The sequence below is a fragment of the Pipra filicauda genome, unplaced genomic scaffold (assembly GCF_003945595.2).
Source record: "Pipra filicauda isolate LSUMZ 115617 unplaced genomic scaffold, ASM394559v2 scaffold143_size2779998_pilon, whole genome shotgun sequence".
NCBI classification, from domain to species: domain Eukaryota; kingdom Metazoa; phylum Chordata; class Aves; order Passeriformes; family Pipridae; genus Pipra; species Pipra filicauda.
Window position 1 is genome coordinate 1,988,161 of NW_024103918.1, and position 17,877 is coordinate 2,006,037.

Genomic DNA, 17,877 nt, shown 5'->3' on the forward strand with positions numbered 1-17,877 from the left:
TGCCTGCATTTATCATGTTGCTGAGGTACCTCTAGCACTTGCAGCACCTCAGAAAGCCTGAAACTACAGCACAACTCATAATTATGGATGCCAGCACCCAGAAACTTTCTGCCCTGCTCACATCAGCAAGCACATATCCCAAAGGACTACTGGAGTTGTAGACAGTGCTATAGCATGCAAGGTGTATGAGGGCAAAGAAAGTTTGTGCTTAGCCCTTCAGGTTAGTGCTACAGCAAAATGTGACAATGTTCAGCTTCAGTCCCTGTAGACCATCTCTTTACTGGTATGGTTGCTTTCGCTTCAAAACTGCTTCTGACAGAGACTTCAGTTGCCATACTGGGCTTCCTTAAACATATTAGCCCATTTCTTATGGCCTAAGTAAGAGGTAAGAGGGGATTTTACAGAGCATATTTTAGGACAAGAGGTCAGGATGGCAAGGCAGCAGTAAAATCCCTGTAGATGTGAGTTCTGAAGGATGCCAAACAGAACCACTTTTGAAAATCCACTCCTAGGTGCCTCTAAGCTCTGCAAACACAATGACTACCACATGGCAGCTGATTGAGGCCGGAAGAATCAATCACAGACACAGTTCAGTGTAATTATTACAAAAGGAAAAACGCCTCTGCACTCAATGGAAAAGGGAAAGGCAGATCTCTTGTAACGTGTTCCGTAAGCTTAAAACAGATAATAAAGAATGCCTGTACAAGGCCTTAGGTACCCTACTAACAATCCTGACAATCAAACTTACAATCAGATAAAATGGTATCCTTAAACAGATTTCAATGGAAATTGTTCATATTACAGCAAGGCCTTGTAACGTTCTACCCCCCACTCAAGTGATTTAATTCAGCTCAAAAGCTGTCAAAGTGTTCATCTGGAGCAAAGGTAGTGTTTGCGGAAAGGCTGAAGTCAGCTGAGAGAGTTAACCCACTTCTGGTTTTCATCTTTTTTATTAGCTTAGATAAATCACAGAATATCAAGTTGGAAGAGGACCTCAAGGATCTTCTGGTCTAAACTTTCTTGTCAAAAGCACCTAAATTCACAGACATAGCTTAAGGTCAAGGACTGAAAGTGCTTAGAGGGTTTATAGAGTCTGATTCCCATTACTTTCAAGGGAAGGCAGGCACTAAATACCTTAAAAACACAAACGTAGGTCTATTTGAGATTGCATACTTGAAAACAAGGACTCTTCCTATGCTCCAGTACCCTCTTGCCCAACCTGGTGTCATCTGCAAACTGACTGAGGGTGCCCTTGGTCCCCTCATCCAGACCATTAATAAAGATATTAAATATGACTGACCCAAATTGGCCCTGGGGAACACCATTTGTGACCAGCTGCCAGCTGGATTTAACTCCATTCATTACCACCACTCTCTGGGTCTGTCCATCCAGACAGGTTTTTACCCAGGGGAGAGTGTGCACATCCAAGCCATGAGCAGCCAGATTCTCTGGGAGAGTGCTGTGGGAAATGGTGTCAAAGGCTTTACTAACGTTTGGGTAGACAACATCCTCAGCCTTTCTCTCATCCACTGAGAGGGTCTCCTTATGATAGAAGGAGATCAGGTTGGGCAAGCAGGACCTGCCTACTCATGTTGGCTGAGTCTGATGCCCTACTTGTCCTGCATGCGCTGTGTGATGGCACTCAAGGTGATCTGCTCCATGACCTTCCCTGGCACTGAGGTCAGGCTGACAGACCTGTAGTTCCTCAGATCCTCCTTCTGACCTTTCTTGTAGATGGGAGTCACAGCTGCTAACTTCCAGTGACCTGGAACCTCCCCAGTTAACCAGGACTGATGATAAATGATTGAAAGAGGCTTGATGACCTCTTCTGCCAGCTCCCTCAGTACCCTTGGATGGATCCCATCTGGCCCCATTGACTTGCATGTGTCTAAGTGGTGTAGAAGGTCACTGACCATTTCCCCTTGAATTATGGGGGCTTTCTTCTGCTCCTCATCCCTGTTTTCCAGCTCAGATACCTCCAGGTATCTGGAGGACAACTGGTCTTACTTTTAAAGACTGAGGCAAAGAAGGCATTAAGTATCTCAGTCTTTTCCTCATCTTTTGTCCTATATTTCCTTCCACATCCAATAAAGGATGGAGATTCTCCTTAGCCCTCCTGTTGTTGCTGGTATATTTATGCAAATATTTTTATTGGTTTTTACAAGTTTCTACAAAGAAATTCTTTACTGTGAAGGTGGTGAGGCACTGGAACAGGTTGCCCAGAGAAGTTGCGGATGCCCCATCCCTGGAAGGGTTCAAGGCCAGGTTGTATGGGGCCCTGAGCAACCTGGTCTAGTGGGAGGTGTCCCTGCCAACAGCCAGGGGGTTGGAACTGGATAATCTTTAAGGTCTCTTCCAACCCAAGCTGTTCTATGATTCTATGATTTCACTCCAGTAGCCAGATAAAACTTGGGCTTTGTCCCTTCTAATTTTGCCCCTAGATAACCTCACAAAATCCTCATAGTTGTGAATTGCCTGTGCCTTTTTCCAAAGATGATGAACTCTCACTTTTCCCTGTGTTCCAGTCAAAGCTCTCTGTGGGACTAGTACATAAAGCAGGGATTCAGGTATGTTTTTATTGCATAGGAATAATATCTAAGAAGCACATCAGTGGCAATTTTGTCTGGTTAAAATCACCCCCTAGATGAATCTGACCATGCCCCATTGCTTAAGGTATTAAAAATGCCCAAGAGAAAGTTAGTGTGTCCTGTAGCCAGGATAGAAGCTGCCTCTGCCATGGACTTACCCATAACACAAAGCCAGGCTTCTCCACAGCTCAGTCTTGTTCCTTGGCAAGGCTGTTCTACCAAACTAGCATGCTATGAAGTGTAACCAGAAAGGGCATTACTTATGGCACTATCTTTGTGTTCCCCAAAGGCTTAATTGCCAAAATTCAGGACACAGATCCTATTTAAGGCCAGGTACGCAATATGGAAAATCCTGAATGTAAAGCCACCCCTTTCTCCCTTGCACTGAAACCACTGCAACTGGAATGATACCAGCAAAGCAACGTGCCTGCAGCCTGGGGGAGCTCTGGGTGTGCAGGATTCATCTTCTGCCACTGCTGTCGGAGCATGAAAAACAAGCTGGTGCCATTCTCAGTACCGTGGAGACCAGTGGCAGTCATTCACTGCTGAGTGAAAAAAGGTGTTACAAAATGACTTTCTGAAGAGGGAAAACGAACCCAGCTGCATTTTAACAGCTCCAGGCCCTGGTGATGTTTCACCAGACAGTAACTACATTCCTTGTCATCCTTCTGCTGAGTTAATCAAAAGGAAATGCATCCTCTGGAATTTTCAGCTTCTCGGGATCATTAGCACCCAGTAAATGAAAACAGAGACAATTTAATGCTACCATTACTTTCTTTCCCAACCAACAAGCTGCCTTCCCAGTGCAGTAAAAGTACAGTATCATTATGTGAAACGTGCTGATGCCAACAACCCTACAGAGCCCCTCAGTATTGGAGCTACTGTGGAGGTTGAACCTAGTATCTCACCAAAGGCTTGTTGGGAGAGTAAAATTAAATTGGAGTGATGACAGTTGTTTGGGGCTTTTTTGACCACCTTACAGGGTCATAATGCACCTGTGGCATAAAGGTTTTATACAGAGTAAAAAGCCATCTCCCTATGGAACTGGGCAGTTTCCCCAGGCCGGCGGGAGAATCACAATGCAGATCCTTGTGCTACTAATTGCATCCCTCCCCACTTTCCCAAGTTCTTGGTGTCAAAGTCGCTTAGGTTAGACACACAGCTTAAAAGAAGTGCTCCTGTATTTTTCTGCACAAAGAATACAAGCGAGATTACACATCCAAAACCAATTTTCTCTTACAGCTGAATTTACTGTTTTGAGGAGTTTCTGAAGCAGCAAAACTTGCTTCCTCAAATATTTACTGTGCATGGCAAGGAGTACAGATAAACGATGTAATGTTAAAAGCATCGCCCACACAATGCTCTTATTACAAGTTCTGCCTCAGCTTTTATATGGAAAATCTGAAAGGTTCAATGCCCCTATCAAAAGCTCCTGCAATGGCTGTTCTTCAGCAGAGCAGGGTTGCTCAGCTGTGAAACAAGAGTTACCACAAGCAGCAGCTTACCCAGGGCAGCAAATGAAAAGTTAGGAATAAGCTGATCTGAATGCCAAACCTCACTATCTCCTTCAAAAAGCACTTGAACAACTCCTCATTCCAGATCTAATGAGCTGTAGTGCTGGACACCACAGTTATTTGATTACTGTACACAGCTTTGCTCCCCCTGAGTGCTGTGATGGTTTCTGTTGGAGCTGTGGGCCAGAGACAATGAGGAGAGAAGAAGCCAAGTACACTGACACACCTTTGCCTCGAGCATAACCCAGCCTTGACCAAAAGCACTGAAAGGTTTCCCGTTTGGCCCATGTCTTGAAATATTAGGTCAGCTCTTTGTTGACTCATGTTGGTTTGTTATAAAAGAATTTTCCTTAGGAATGTCAGGCTTGTCTTCCTCAGTACCTTCCTCTCAGCAGCCTTGGGGAGAGTGGTCTCCCACCCCATACTGCTGTGTGAAGCCATCCTAGAGGGCTACTAAAATATGATCCCTGGCCAGTAGTTTTCTCCTGCCAGAGCCCTGCATACTGTTCCATACATCTTTCATAAAGGCCCAAGCCAACTCCAAGCATTCTAACTACAGCAGGTTTTCACAAACAGCTGCAGAAATCCAAGATAATTCCAAGTGAGCATCCTAACGATTTCGTCCTATTCCTGACAGGAAAATCTCAGTGATCTGAAGCAATTTCATTCAGATGCAACATAGGATATGACTTTTGTATTGAAATTTTTCATGATGAGTAACAAGCATGGGGAGCATGAGGTACAGGGCTGACATACAAAAGCAGGAGCATATCCTATAGAGTGACCAGTTTAATTGTTCATTTTATTCCTCTTTTATCTCTTCCACTCAAGTCCCAGTACTGTTCTTAGAGCTGTAGGAACCTTGAAATACAACAGTTCCCACTGCTCAGAATTTATTGCCCAGTCTTCACAGTATTTAAGCACCTCTATCTTTTTCAGGGCCTAGGTCTGCCATTCAGGCATCACTGAAATATTTAAAGCCTCCATTCACCTAACCTACAAGGTATCACATAACTCCACAGGCATTTAAATCCCTAGAGTGCCTAAGTGTTCACAGGCTGATGCCTGCAGAGGCTGTCTTGCACCTGACTGGATGCTGAGAGCCCCACACCATGGTGCCCAGAGGACCCAATGCAGGACAAACACCTATTTTCCAATACCTGCCAGCTGGCAGCATCTGCCCTGGTTGAACCAGAAGCCATCAAGAGGTAAAGGAGTAATAGGCTGTCCCTGCAGCAAACTGAAATGCTCACAGGAAGGAAGACAAAAAAGAGCCTCCAGATGTGAACGTGCCACGCATTGGAGCAGGCTGACAAAACCTTCTGATGGTTTGGCTCACTGACCTGACAGAAAACACCACATATTTCCCAAATGCCATCAATTCCATTGTCCAAAAGTGAACAAAGCCAAAGAAAGGAATGAAAAGTGGAAGTCTGCAGAAGCAGGGCTAACTCTGATGCCAATTCATTGCCTGGTCTGCAGAGAAATATAAATCTTAGGGCCAGAAAAATGTTTAGGACCTCTGCAGGCCACAGATTTTGAGTAAGTGAGCTTTAGTTTCTTACAGGGCACTATCTCCCACTGAAAATGCAAATGATGATTGGAAGCTTTGCAAAGCTTTCAAAGGCCCTGGGGTGACAGATAATCCAGAAATATGAGCAGCTACCATTGTCATTAAAGCAGCAGTCTCTGCAGCAGAGCCCCGGCTTGCTAAATTGTTAAGGGTGGGGGAGTATGGATATTGCCAGGAAGAAAGAGGAAGAAAAATAAGTAAAGCAAAAGCACTCTCTCCAGAGAGAGATAGAAACAGAGGGGGAAAGGAACCTGCAAACAACTCTGTTAATGAGCAGAGTCCCTGCATCTCAATTCTTCAGAGAGTTTGGTTTGTCCTCCCTCTGCTGTTGTGGTAGGCTGGCATCTCCACACCACAAAAAAAATACAAGATGTGTTAGAGTGCAGATTTTCCCTCCTTAGCCTACTACATCTTTCCCAGATCAAATTTTCAGAGATTCATACTGTTAGTAATAAACCATTTGAAAACAGAGGCTAACCTGCAGGCAAGTTTCTTCATCAGAATGAGAGCACTTTGAGACTAGGCATTTATGTATCAAAAAACCTGTAAGCTCACTAAAGTTCACTTCTTCTCTCCTTGCTTGGAGTAAAATAATTCCACTTGTCCCCTACATCCTTTGGAGTGAGGCGCCAATGTTAAGTTTAGTGAAACACAGTAGTTTAAACCATTGGCAAGAGCAGACTTCACTATCCTGCAGGGATTAGCCCAGGAGCCAAATAACACTGATCTAAATCCCAGCAGAGGCCAATACAGAAACTTGATTTGGGTTAGGACTTCATTGGTGCTACCTGGAAAATAACTGTGTGAGCCTGAGAAGGACAAAGGTGGAATTTTTATTTTTGCTTTTTGGTTCCATTCAGAGCAAGGGACTTTGAGCAGGAGGTGAGCTGGGACTTACCCATTTGCCCTCACACAGTAGCAAAGGGAGCCTTGGGAGCCCAAGGGCTGTACCTGAACTGAGGTAGGAGCCCTTGATCTGCCTCCCATGGTGTGGCAGAAGCCAGGCTGTTGCTCTTCTTATGAAAAGAAGCTTCCCTGTCAGTAAGCAACCCTGTGTGCTCTGCAGTTCCTGCCTGTCCTCCTCTCCCCTCCTTCCATCCACCACCCTAAGCACCGATCTTCTTCCACACCTCTGAGGGCTGTGTCTCTTTTAATGACACCTAAACTCCCAGGCACGCAGCTGGAGTCACGCAGCAGAAGCTTCCCTCCTATGGTTTTAAAGACTTTTTGAAAAGAGAAAGATAAAAGGAAGAATCATCAAATCTTTCTCCCAGGTTTTATTGCTTTCTGGGAGAGATGCTTGCATCAAGAAACCTCCACGAGAGCACAGCAAAAGCAATCCCAATGCCTGGCTCTTGCCAGCCCCTGCCAGAGCACCACCTGGCTGAGAAAGCAACAGAACGCAAGACAGGGCTGTCCACCAACCTCCTTCACGCATGTCCTTCACTTTGGAAATCCAGCTCCACGTTGCTAAGCTTGTAATCCCTCCAGGAGCTATAAAGCAGGTTGCCTCCCACGAGGGAGCAAGGAATTCTTCTGCTCCAGACCCTGTGCTTCCCAAACTGGAAGCAGGGATAGACATTTGTCAAGCCAGACCCCTTCTTCAGCAGGACAGCAGGCTTCCCCTTCCAGGTGTTTGAGCTCTGCAGGTGAACAGTGTCAAGTACCAGGAATAAACAAGGCTGCATAGCAACAACTTCTCTGAAGAAATCCTGAGATGCAAGGAATATCTTGTGCTGCAGCCACAAGCACCCGAGGGACCTCAACAGAACCCAAACCTTCGGTCAGGGGCACACACCAAATGGTGACACACTCCCAGTCCCCCTCACTGCCTGCTTGTGGTCCCTGTGCAAGGATCATCCTAAAGCTTTCCACAGTGTGCAAGCAAACAGCAAAGTGTGCATCTGCTGGAAACTGAGAAAAGGGAGGGGGAGGCTTCCACCCTCTTCACTGCAATATTTGATAACATCTCTGCAAGGTAAATTGTTCCAGTGTGAGCTTGGATCCCCCCTCGGTTAGATCAGTGTAAATTCATACCAGCCCTACAGAAAGCACCACATTCAGGCAAGATTAGGAAAAGAGGAGAACTAATTCCTCCAACATGGCATGGCCACAGTCTCTGTGATCTCCACTAAATGCTGCCAAACTGTAATTTTCTACCACCCCCATTACAAATATTTTATGCCTCTCCCCTGTGCTGTGGATAATTGTGCAATATGCAGTGCAGAGCAGCAATATTGTGCATCGTTTTGTTGTTGTTATGCTCAATCAAAAGCTACTTTCAAATGTAAAAATAATAATAATTTCATCATTTCCATGTCTAGTTTGGAAATTTTCCGTAACAAGGTCACTACTGGCTGTTTTTATAAACATTCATGTTTATAATGAAATTCTCTGCAGAGGTGCAAGGGCTCACATGAGGTTCTCTGTTAATCTCTCAGCCCATGTCTTTACACTTATATGGATGGAGGTGTCCACACGACTACTATGAGACAAGGAATTCAGACACTAAGTCTTGAGCAACTATATCCAACCTGCAAGTCAACAGGTAAGTGGAAAGGGACTCTTTAGCTGTAAAAATGTGCAATAATTCAGTTCCTACAGGGGGCAAAAAACCAACAGAAAACCCCTCTGCAGGAGTTAGCAGTCCTTCTCTAACTAGTAAAGGCAGCACACACATCCTTTTGTGGTTTGGGAAGGTGACTGTCACCTCACTTGGTAAAAAGCAGCCACCCCATTGCTACCATCACTGTAGGAGTAAAAGATTCAGCCTTACAATGAGTCACCTTAAACTACACAATTCTCTCAGCTTCTCCAAGGCTGAGTGATCAGATATGTGAGAAAATAACCCTATATGTCGCAGAATGGCAGAAAATGAGCTGACTGCAGCAAATGGATCTCCAAATGTGACATCTCCTGCATCAAACGGGAGGATTCTCCTGAAAAGCTTCTCCTTTTTGCTACCAGGAAGAGGGAGAAGACTGCCCTCGGACTTCAGCACTGCTTTAGACCTTAGGAGACACAAAGAAAATTAAGTTTCAGCTGTGTTGCAGGCAAGAGTCAACCTGCTCCAGCTCCTGTCAGCAAAGCAGAAATGCTGCTTGTTCACCTTTCTCCATGTTGTCTTCTAAGGTAATAAACCCTTTAAAGTGGGGAATTTTTCTGTACACGTATATGCATCTAACACAGCTGCCACAGACATCAGCTGGAGATGTTGCTATAGAATAGCAATGTCAGTAGCTATTCATAGGACTTTTCCCAGTACAGTGTTTGGTCCTTCTCTTTAATTAAGGGGTCTGCAACAAGCTGCCAGCTCACCTTTAGTGAAAAAGTTAAGCTCCTGAGTGTCTCAAAATAAGCACTTTTACAGAGAAATAGCAGCACTGAAAAGTGTGACTTTCATCAAATCACCAAAAGTGACAAAAGTAGAGCAAAACTGGAGAGCTGGTCAGAGTGAGACCACCCAGGAGCATCTAATGTCCAGCCTCTCTCCCTGAGCACCTGCTTACTCTTCTTTCTTTTGACTCAGTAAAAGTGAAGGTCAAGGAACAAAGTCAACAAAAGGGAAGAACCTATATGCTTAGCCTTAAAAATGGTGACCAAAAGTTTTATTTCATTCTTTCTGAGAGGAATAAAAAAATTGCAGCTATCCTCAGGGAACAGAGTACCTTCCCTCCTGAGTCTGACTTGGGTCACACCTACTTCACCTCCAACAGCATCACCCATGGGGCTGTGCTCTTATGCCACCTGCACATCCTGTTATAACACATTATGTTCCATGGGGAAGGAGCAGTGTCCACGTGCTCACATGCATCCTGGAAATCAACCTGGTGATGGCTATCTTGTCCTTCCTTGGGACAGCCATGGGATAAACCTTGCTACGGGGTCCAACCCTCTCTCTCATCCATCCATAGCACCTCAAACACTTTCACCATTCCTCCCCCCCCCAGGCAAAGAACAGTCCAATCATTCCTCACAAGTTAACAAAACAAATTGCCTTGAAATCCCCTTTCTATAAACATGAAGCGTGGCCCCACTTTCAACAAACACATCCAGGGCTTATTTGGCTAAACCTCTGCACTGTGCTTTGAAGCCTCTGGGCATCACAGACAGGAGCACAGGGCTTAGCAGGGCTTTTTTCCCTTTCCACAGCAATGATGGAAATCTTGTCACCTTACATGCTTGTATCCAGAAACCTGCTCAGCTATTCCTCTTTCTTTCACTTGCTGAGCAGCACAGCCCTTCGCAGCAGCCTCCTGGCACACAGACAGCTTGTTTTCTGTTCACAGAAACCACTGCTGGATTGTGAGCCCTTGGGCTTTCCCATGGCAACCTTGTTTGTGCACTGGGCAAGGGACATCAATAATGCATGGCATCCGAGGCCATGAGGGAAACAGCTCAAGCACACAGTGCAAATGTTAATTAGAGCCCAGCAGACAGGTCTGAAGCCAGCAAGCTTAAACAGACCTTCTGGTTACATGACCAACAGCAGCAGGTTATTAATTTAGTGCTGGAGATGCCAATGAAGCTTTGTAGACTAGTAGGAAAGACACAACTATCAGTAACAAGTACAAGCTGTTCTCCAAAGCCTCCTCAGCTGATAAAAATAATTGTGAGCTGAAATACCAATACAGAGAAAAAGTGGATATGAAGGTTTTTAATATTTAAAATGTTCATTTTTATCAATTCTGAATTCCAAGGCACAGGAAAAGAGAGGAAAAGGTTGGACAGAAAACAAAAGAATACAGATACTGCTATATATGCCTCTGTTTTGCCCAGCCTTGAGGAGCATCCAGAACTCCTTGGCTTTTCCTTATTCTTTAGGCGCTGTCCCCTAATCAGCAGGGTCCTGAGGACTTGAAGACAGGTGCCACCCTCTACAAACGTTCCTCCACCAAGTGCTGGGATGAAAAATAAATCAAATTATCCAAAGAGTGACAAGAGGGTTGTGCATGGTATGCACCCCAATGCCACGAAAGGCAAGCAGAGAGGATCTGTTAAGATAGAAGAACACAGCAAGGTAGAAAAACCTGTGCTTCAGCATCTACATTCTCAGGGAGCACTGTTGTGGAATACCATCACACCACTGTGTGTTGAGGCCAATACTTGAAACAAAAATCTCAGGAAAACAGTGTTTCAGTTTGCTTAAAGGAAATGCGTTTTGTAAACATGAAAGAAAATGGGAAAGGAAACGACCACTTTACACTTTGAAGCGTAAACACAAAGACTCAGACACACTAAGGTCAGGGGAAATTATGGCATCAATACATTGGACTCAGAATTATATTGCATCTTCCCTCTAAAGAGCCTACAGCAGTTTTCATTGCCACAAGTGGCACTTAACATTTCCTCATGAGGTGATATACACAGTGTTAAGATACACTGGGAAATTGAGCACTCCAAAACTCTCTTAGGACCTCAATAAAGAAACTGCAAAGAGACCAGCAGTTCTCTTTTCTGGTGACAACTGTCTGTGGCAGGGTAACAGCTGGGATTGGGTCAGCTGAAATGCTGAGGCCTTTCAAAAAGAAGTCAAAAACCAGAGGTACTATATTAAGAGCTGCTAGATAAACATTATCACAGCTTTACATGTGGGGATCAGGGTCTTTCAGATCAACAGATACAGTATCTTGCCTACAGCTTGCCAAATTTTTCTGACGGAGAACACAGTGATTACACCAAACTGATGTGATCTGTGAAAATATGCTTTTTTCAACTATTTCTGTAAGTTTCAGGATGGCACATTTGATACTTTTTCTCAAATTCTTCCATGGTATTATAGAATTATCTCCATTTTGAGTAACTCTAATTCTATGCAGTGAAAACCTGTCTGTGTACCACCTACCTCAGACACATTTCCAGATCAGACTTTGATGAGACAAAAGCCTACTTCCAGTGCTTCTTCAGCATAGCAGGGGACTAGAAATTGCTGTATGCCTGGGAAATCATAGACAGTCATAGAGAATATTTTAACTCCTGTAAGGGTTGTAAAAAACTCATGATACAAAGGGATGTAGGCAAATATGCTCTGAGCTGTAAGCGTGCCCTGGAGGAGAAGGATGAGATGTGCCAGATACAAGCACCTCACAGCACCAGTCCCCAGTGAGGACCCAAAAAGTGGAACAGAGACCTCCATGAGGCAGCAGATGAGCCCAGTTTAGGATTGTCCAGAGCCCCTCTAACGCCCTCTGGTGATCCAGGGCGCTGGACCGCCACAAACACTCGCTGTGCTTTGCCTCCTAATTCATTCATGTGGTTCTAAACTAAGGCCCCTTGGTTCCCCACGTTGCTAATCTAGTTAAGTGCACATTGGCTAATTGCAGGTTTTAGCTCACTGCCAAGAACATCATCTCACTGTCTTTTTGCTCTGGCTACCTGAAGAGCCAGCAGCAACACGAACCCACACCTCATCTGGGAGTGCAGAGAAACCAGCTGCCACCTCCTGCTGTCCACTACAAGTCTGCTTTCATTTGCTTTACCAAAATAGAATGTTTTTCTATAACAGGGAGAGTGAAGTGAAGAACAAAATCAAAAACAAACAAACAACTTATCACCTGAGGACACTCTTCACAAAGTCCCCGAGCAGATGGACACAGGAGAAACAAGAAAAAAAAAAGACTTTGGTTCTTATACAGACATCTCAAAAACAGGGCCACTGAGGTAATTCGCTAACCTAGTGTATGCAAATACACCTCACATTCCTGAGGGTTAGATAGGAACAAAAAGGCCAAAGTCTTCTCCACAAATTTATCACAATTTAGCACAAATAATTTTGAAAACTGAGCCCAGCTGCTATGTTTTTACTGAATGCCCTGTCTCATGAATGTCAGCAGGTTCCTGTTCAGCTGGAGGCAGACCTGGGCTGCTGCACCTCTAAGTGGGCAGGCAAACTCCATGAGCTTCACCAACGCTGCAGCAAGGACCACTATCACAGAGCAACACCCAGCTCTAACTGCAGCCCTGCCATGCCCACTCTGCTGCTCAAAGTACAGGTTCAGTGAAAGGCTACAGGCCCTGATGCTTTGCTTTTAAGTGCTTCAACGAGCTGCTGTACAGAGTGAGGCAGCTGCACAACATCAAAGCTGCACAGAAAATAAAACGCTTTCCCACGACACCACATTAAAGCCAAGGCAAGGACCTAGAACTGAGTCCCAGTGATGCAGAGTTCATTCCTCAGACTTTAAAATCACTCTGCTCTTACAGAAAGATTAGTTGAATTTTTCCCAAGAGCCCCTCTTTTCTTCTCAATACCATTCATCTGCCAAGCAGCAAATCTGTCAGCACAGTTCGGGGCACAGTGCTGAGGCTTCAGGACTGCATTTCTAATTTGAAGGACTCAAAGATTACAAGCAGAGAGAACACACAACCTCAAAACCCGTAAAAGAACAGGTACCTTCATGGTAACAGAGATCACCATGGAGATGAAAGATGAAAGTGCAAAATAGGCATGTTTAGAAGCTCATGTTTTCCCACATCTTCTAACAGGTGACAGTCACCAAACCATGTTTGGAATGCTGGACCTGCTAAGCCCCCTCAGTACTCCCTTAGCACAGCACAGGTCAGATGGCAGCTGGCCCTGAATGTGTTGGGGTTAAAGAGACACAGAGAAGCAGAGCTCTTTCTTTAAGTCTCATAAACAGCTCGAAAAGTTTTCCTTCAACACATTTCTGAAAGAGAAAAAGGTGTGATCATTTGGACGGAAAAATAAAAGTGCTGGCAAATGAGAAGATTTGTTCAGGCTGTTGAACATCCATGTAATGAAGGTGATGGAAACTTAAACTGGTGATAGATGCAAGAGAAATTAGCCCTGCAGCTTGTTTTACCTGCCATCAGCTTTGAAGAGGTCCTGAAAAACACCTTCAGCTTCCATCAATTCCTGATAAGTGCTTGGCAAAGCACATACTGCAAGATGGAGGATATCCCGACCCATAAGCAGGTAACAGCCTGTCTGAAAGAGAGTGATATAACAGCTTCTTCCTCCATCTCCTGTACTGGAGGATGTCATGACAAAACAAACACTGAGACAAGACTCAATGAGGAAGGATCCCATTTCCTTGTTAATGACTTTCAATTCAAATCCTCTACAACTGCAGAAATTAGCTGCCTGAGCACTATGGAAAGTCAAAATGGGCACAGGTTGGTGGATTTTTCTTTAAAAGAGCCCCCCCAAAAATCTTAGTATTTACAGACCACAATAAATTCATAGAGAAGACTGCAGTGGTATATGGATATATTTCCCTTTTCACCTTCACTGTTTTAAACAAAACTCTGTGCCTATGGTGGAGAAAAAGTTTGACTACCTGAATTTAAGGTGTATTAAAGGGGTGGGAGGTTTGCTGTTGTGGTTTTGTTTGTTTGTTTGCTTGTTTGTTTGTATCATTTATATTGAAGCTCTTGAAATAAAATTTTATAGGATGTAATTCTGCCTTCTTTTCCCTTCACTGAATCTGCTGAGGATGGCAGGGTGAAATATTAGGAATTAGAGGACCAAATCTGACCCCACTGAATTCAAACAGCCAGCATGCCCAGCCTTGTGTACATTTTGAGAAACAGCTCCTCTTCTGAATCATATTATCCCTGTCAGTCTTGGGTAGAAAATGATTTCCAGTCACTAGTCCACAGCAGACGATAATAACAAATGAAAAATAGCCAAGCTATGGTTTACACTAGATGCCAGAAATGAGGTATGGTGGAATTCTGTGGACAGAGTGGGAGAACTGAGGAGGAATGGCTTCGCACCTGCCTGCTCTGAGGCGGCGGCAGCACCATGGGTACAGCTCATTAAGCAGGCAGCTCTTTTTCACCGAGCTGGTACTTGTGTGTTGAACTTTTTGTACGATGAGTTTGCTCCTAAAAAGAGGCAAACGACTAGTGCATTGAAATGCCATAAATCCCTTGCTGGCAGAGCGTGAAGCAATTAAAGCCTCCATGCCTCCTGACTGCACCCAGAGGCAGGCAGGTAATGGAAACATCAGTACATTTAGAAGAGACCCCATGAGTGCCAAAAAAAGGAGAATTTGCAGGCAGGGACTAAAACATCATGTGGAACTACAGGTGGCTGTCAAGCAGTTTGTGGACCCCAAGCCACCCACTCCTCAGGGTCTGCAAAGTAGATCCCACATGGCCTCACCAAGAACAGGGTTGAGAAGCTCAGTAGGGTGCTGTATTTTGCAGTTTGTACCCTCTCATATCCTCTCTGCACTCCAGCTGCAACAGTACATTCTTCCCCACATCTTGCTGACTGTCTTGCCCAGCTACACTGTAGGCTTGCTCAGGCCGGAGATCCTTTCTGTAGTGTTTTCCTCACAAACAAGGGAAGTTCAGCAGCACGTGCTGCCTCCACCACACATTTTTCTGCAAGAAATTCTCAGTATTCAGCCACAGATAAGAAAACATTTTGGTAAAATAGCCAAGTAGGGTCATCCCTTCTTTGCACAGGGGGAAACTGAGGCACAGAACTTAGAAACATAAGTTTTTCAGCCTTGACATTCACTGGTTTCCCATCACTCAGTCCTTAGATACTTTGGATACCACTGTGATAGCTTCAGCTGCTAAGGAAACAAATCTGTTTTCAGACACCTTACTCATGCTGTGTCATTCAATTCCTCATCTGAGTGAGGGCGATTATGTTGGCGGCTTCACCATTATCTTAAAGCAAAGCCAGGACTTCACCATCTTTCCTGAACATAAAATTCCATCACCTTGTTCACAACATTTTCTGAGACTTTAGAGAGGCATTTTACAAAACATGTTGCCTTTCAAGAAATGAGAGGACTAAGAGATGAGTTTCCCACAGAGAATAGCTTTGTGCTCTGCTGTGAGGCATCAAGAGCTGCTACGTATAAATGGGGGCATTTCTTCATGCTGAATTTGAAGATTTTTGAGTAGTTACTGAAAGACAGTAGAGGCTTGCATTGCTTGTATATAGCAGTAGTGATATCAGCATCTAAACAAAGAGGTGTCCTTGAAATCTGAGTCTAATGGCAAGCTTAATACTGTGACAGGCTCCACTGGAGGCTCAGGCAGGTTCATTTTTCCTCTCTACAACTGCCAAAGATCTCTGGGTCTGTGGCACAAACATTGACCGTGAAATTGTAATAAACCCTAGGATTCTGAATTCTCAGGTTTTTTGGTTTTGGGTTTGTTTTGTTGTTTGGGGGGTTTTTTAACCATAGGAAACCATGAGAAGAGATGACAGTTTAGGTCTTAACTCATTCCTATCAGTGCTAACAGCAAACTTGTAATTAATTTTAAATGTCAAGGAAAAAAACTTCAGCACACAAACTAAAAGGTGGAATAAAGTTTGTTTATGTAGGCTGTTGTCTATGCATTTTTTAAAAGATGCAATAAAAACCTCCACTGGAAATATATTCTTCAATAAAAATACAATTTTTTCTGAAAACACACAGATTGGTTGTGATCTTTTATTTTCCACAGAACAGGGAAAAAAGATCAGAACAATTTTCATCTAAACAGTAGTTGAGATGTTCGGAAACATTTGACAAAGCCATGCAAACACCTGAAAGAAACCAGAAAACTCAGAAGCCCCCATTTTTACTTGTTTGCCTTATTAAGTTTCCACTAAAATATATATATTTTTGGGGTAGTACTTTTGTTGTAAACTTAAAGTTTTAAAAGTTTCCTAGAAAAGCTACAGCTTCCAAGAGGAAGTTGTCAGCCAACTTTTTTCTTAAAGCAAAGGAATGGCTCACTGTGATCTCAACTGGTCCCAAGAGCTCTGAAAGGGACATGGTGCACACAAGAATTGCACACACTCCTGCAATCCAGATTGAAACAGCATTCAAAGCCTTGCCTGAGGCAGACCAAAATGTGGCACCCTCCTCATGCTGGCCAAAAACCCAGCTGCTGTAATTTCAGCATCTGAGTGGCCTTCACAGTGTGAAGAGACATGCAGCAGGCTGTTTCTTTGAGGATCAGTGCCACTGGCTACACACTACTTTTTCAGAAGTGTCAGAATTTTGTGTACCAGCCCTTAGACATAAAACATATCTGCTATAGAGCCATCAGCGCATCACCACAGGAGACAGGGAAGGAGCTAGCATACATTGAATCCAGTTTTCATGTGCATTTTGCTAGGAATAACAAAGCCTATTATAATCCTGCATTTACATCTTTAAATTTTGTTTTGAAGCTGTGACTCAAATGCTAACAGGTAAAATCTACTCCTATGCATCTAGCCAAGGAGTCTAAATTTGTTTTGGTGAAGGGCATTAACCACAAAGCAAATAATGCATTTGCTGCATGAATTACAAGAGGGAGACCTACCTTCATGATTGTTTTCTGTTTATATGCCTCCATTAGTATCCAGGGAAGTTTAACCTGAGCTGGGGTACATGGCATGGTCAAGTCCTCAGGTTTCATCACTTCTCTGGCCATCCATCAGCCTGCAGCTTCTCAGCAATTCAGTCCCGGGGCATTAAGCTGTCACAGCTCACTATGAAATTAGACTTGATGACACCTAAGTAGATTCATTAATGCATTAGGCAAATGCTATCTGATTGGTTCCTTTTTTTAGAGGTTTGGCAAGCAGCGTGCAAACAAACATGGAGAATGATGCTCCCAGGGGAGGGCAGGCAGCTTGCCAGTCTTCTTTCTTAAACAGAGGTAAGAAAGTGTCAGCCCCACAAAGCTGCACTAGAAGAATTTACAGCCCACTGCTTGCCTCAAGACAGCAAAGCACAGAAGGTGGCATCAGTTGCTTCTGTCTTCTGGAGGGGTGATGCAGTTCCCATACGTGTCACAGCACACACAGCATTTCAGCTGTAAAGGCAACGTGGCACTAATCATGACCAAAACAAATCCCAAAGGACTACCTGTCCCTAGTATGGGGACTAAAAGACAAACCAGCTCTAGGTTAATCTCCAGGACCATCCAGGGGATATTCTCACCATCCTTAACCACATGGTTGCTGGCTATGCAACTGCACTGACTTACCTTGTTCACTGCTTCTCCAGTCCAATAACACAGCCCAAAAAACGAAGCCACCAAGCCAACCAGTGCGGAGGGAGGCAGATGCTGGTGTCAGGTACACACCTTCACTGTCAATTCTGTCACGTATCAGCTGCCATGGGTGGTGAGACTCAAAGTTTATCTGTCCTTCCCAGAGACTCTCACTTCATTCCTGATAAATATAGCTACTGGCCCTGTAATTCGGTACAGTTACAGTTTTGCAGGACACTTG

At 44.2% G+C, this 17,877-nt stretch overlaps 1 protein-coding gene across 1 annotated transcript in view; it reads right to left on the minus strand.

Moving 5' to 3' along the window:
- Positions 1–13,804, minus strand: part of TOGARAM2 (TOG array regulator of axonemal microtubules 2) — a 44,839-nt gene extending 31,035 nt beyond the window's left edge. The window contains exon 1 of the mRNA XM_039378687.1: positions 13,499–13,804. Coding sequence (XP_039234621.1) covers positions 13,499–13,725 — 227 coding nt within the window. The 5' untranslated portion in view covers positions 13,726–13,804. The remainder of the gene's footprint in view (positions 1–13,498) is intronic.
- Positions 13,805–17,877: the final 4,073 nt, after the last annotated feature.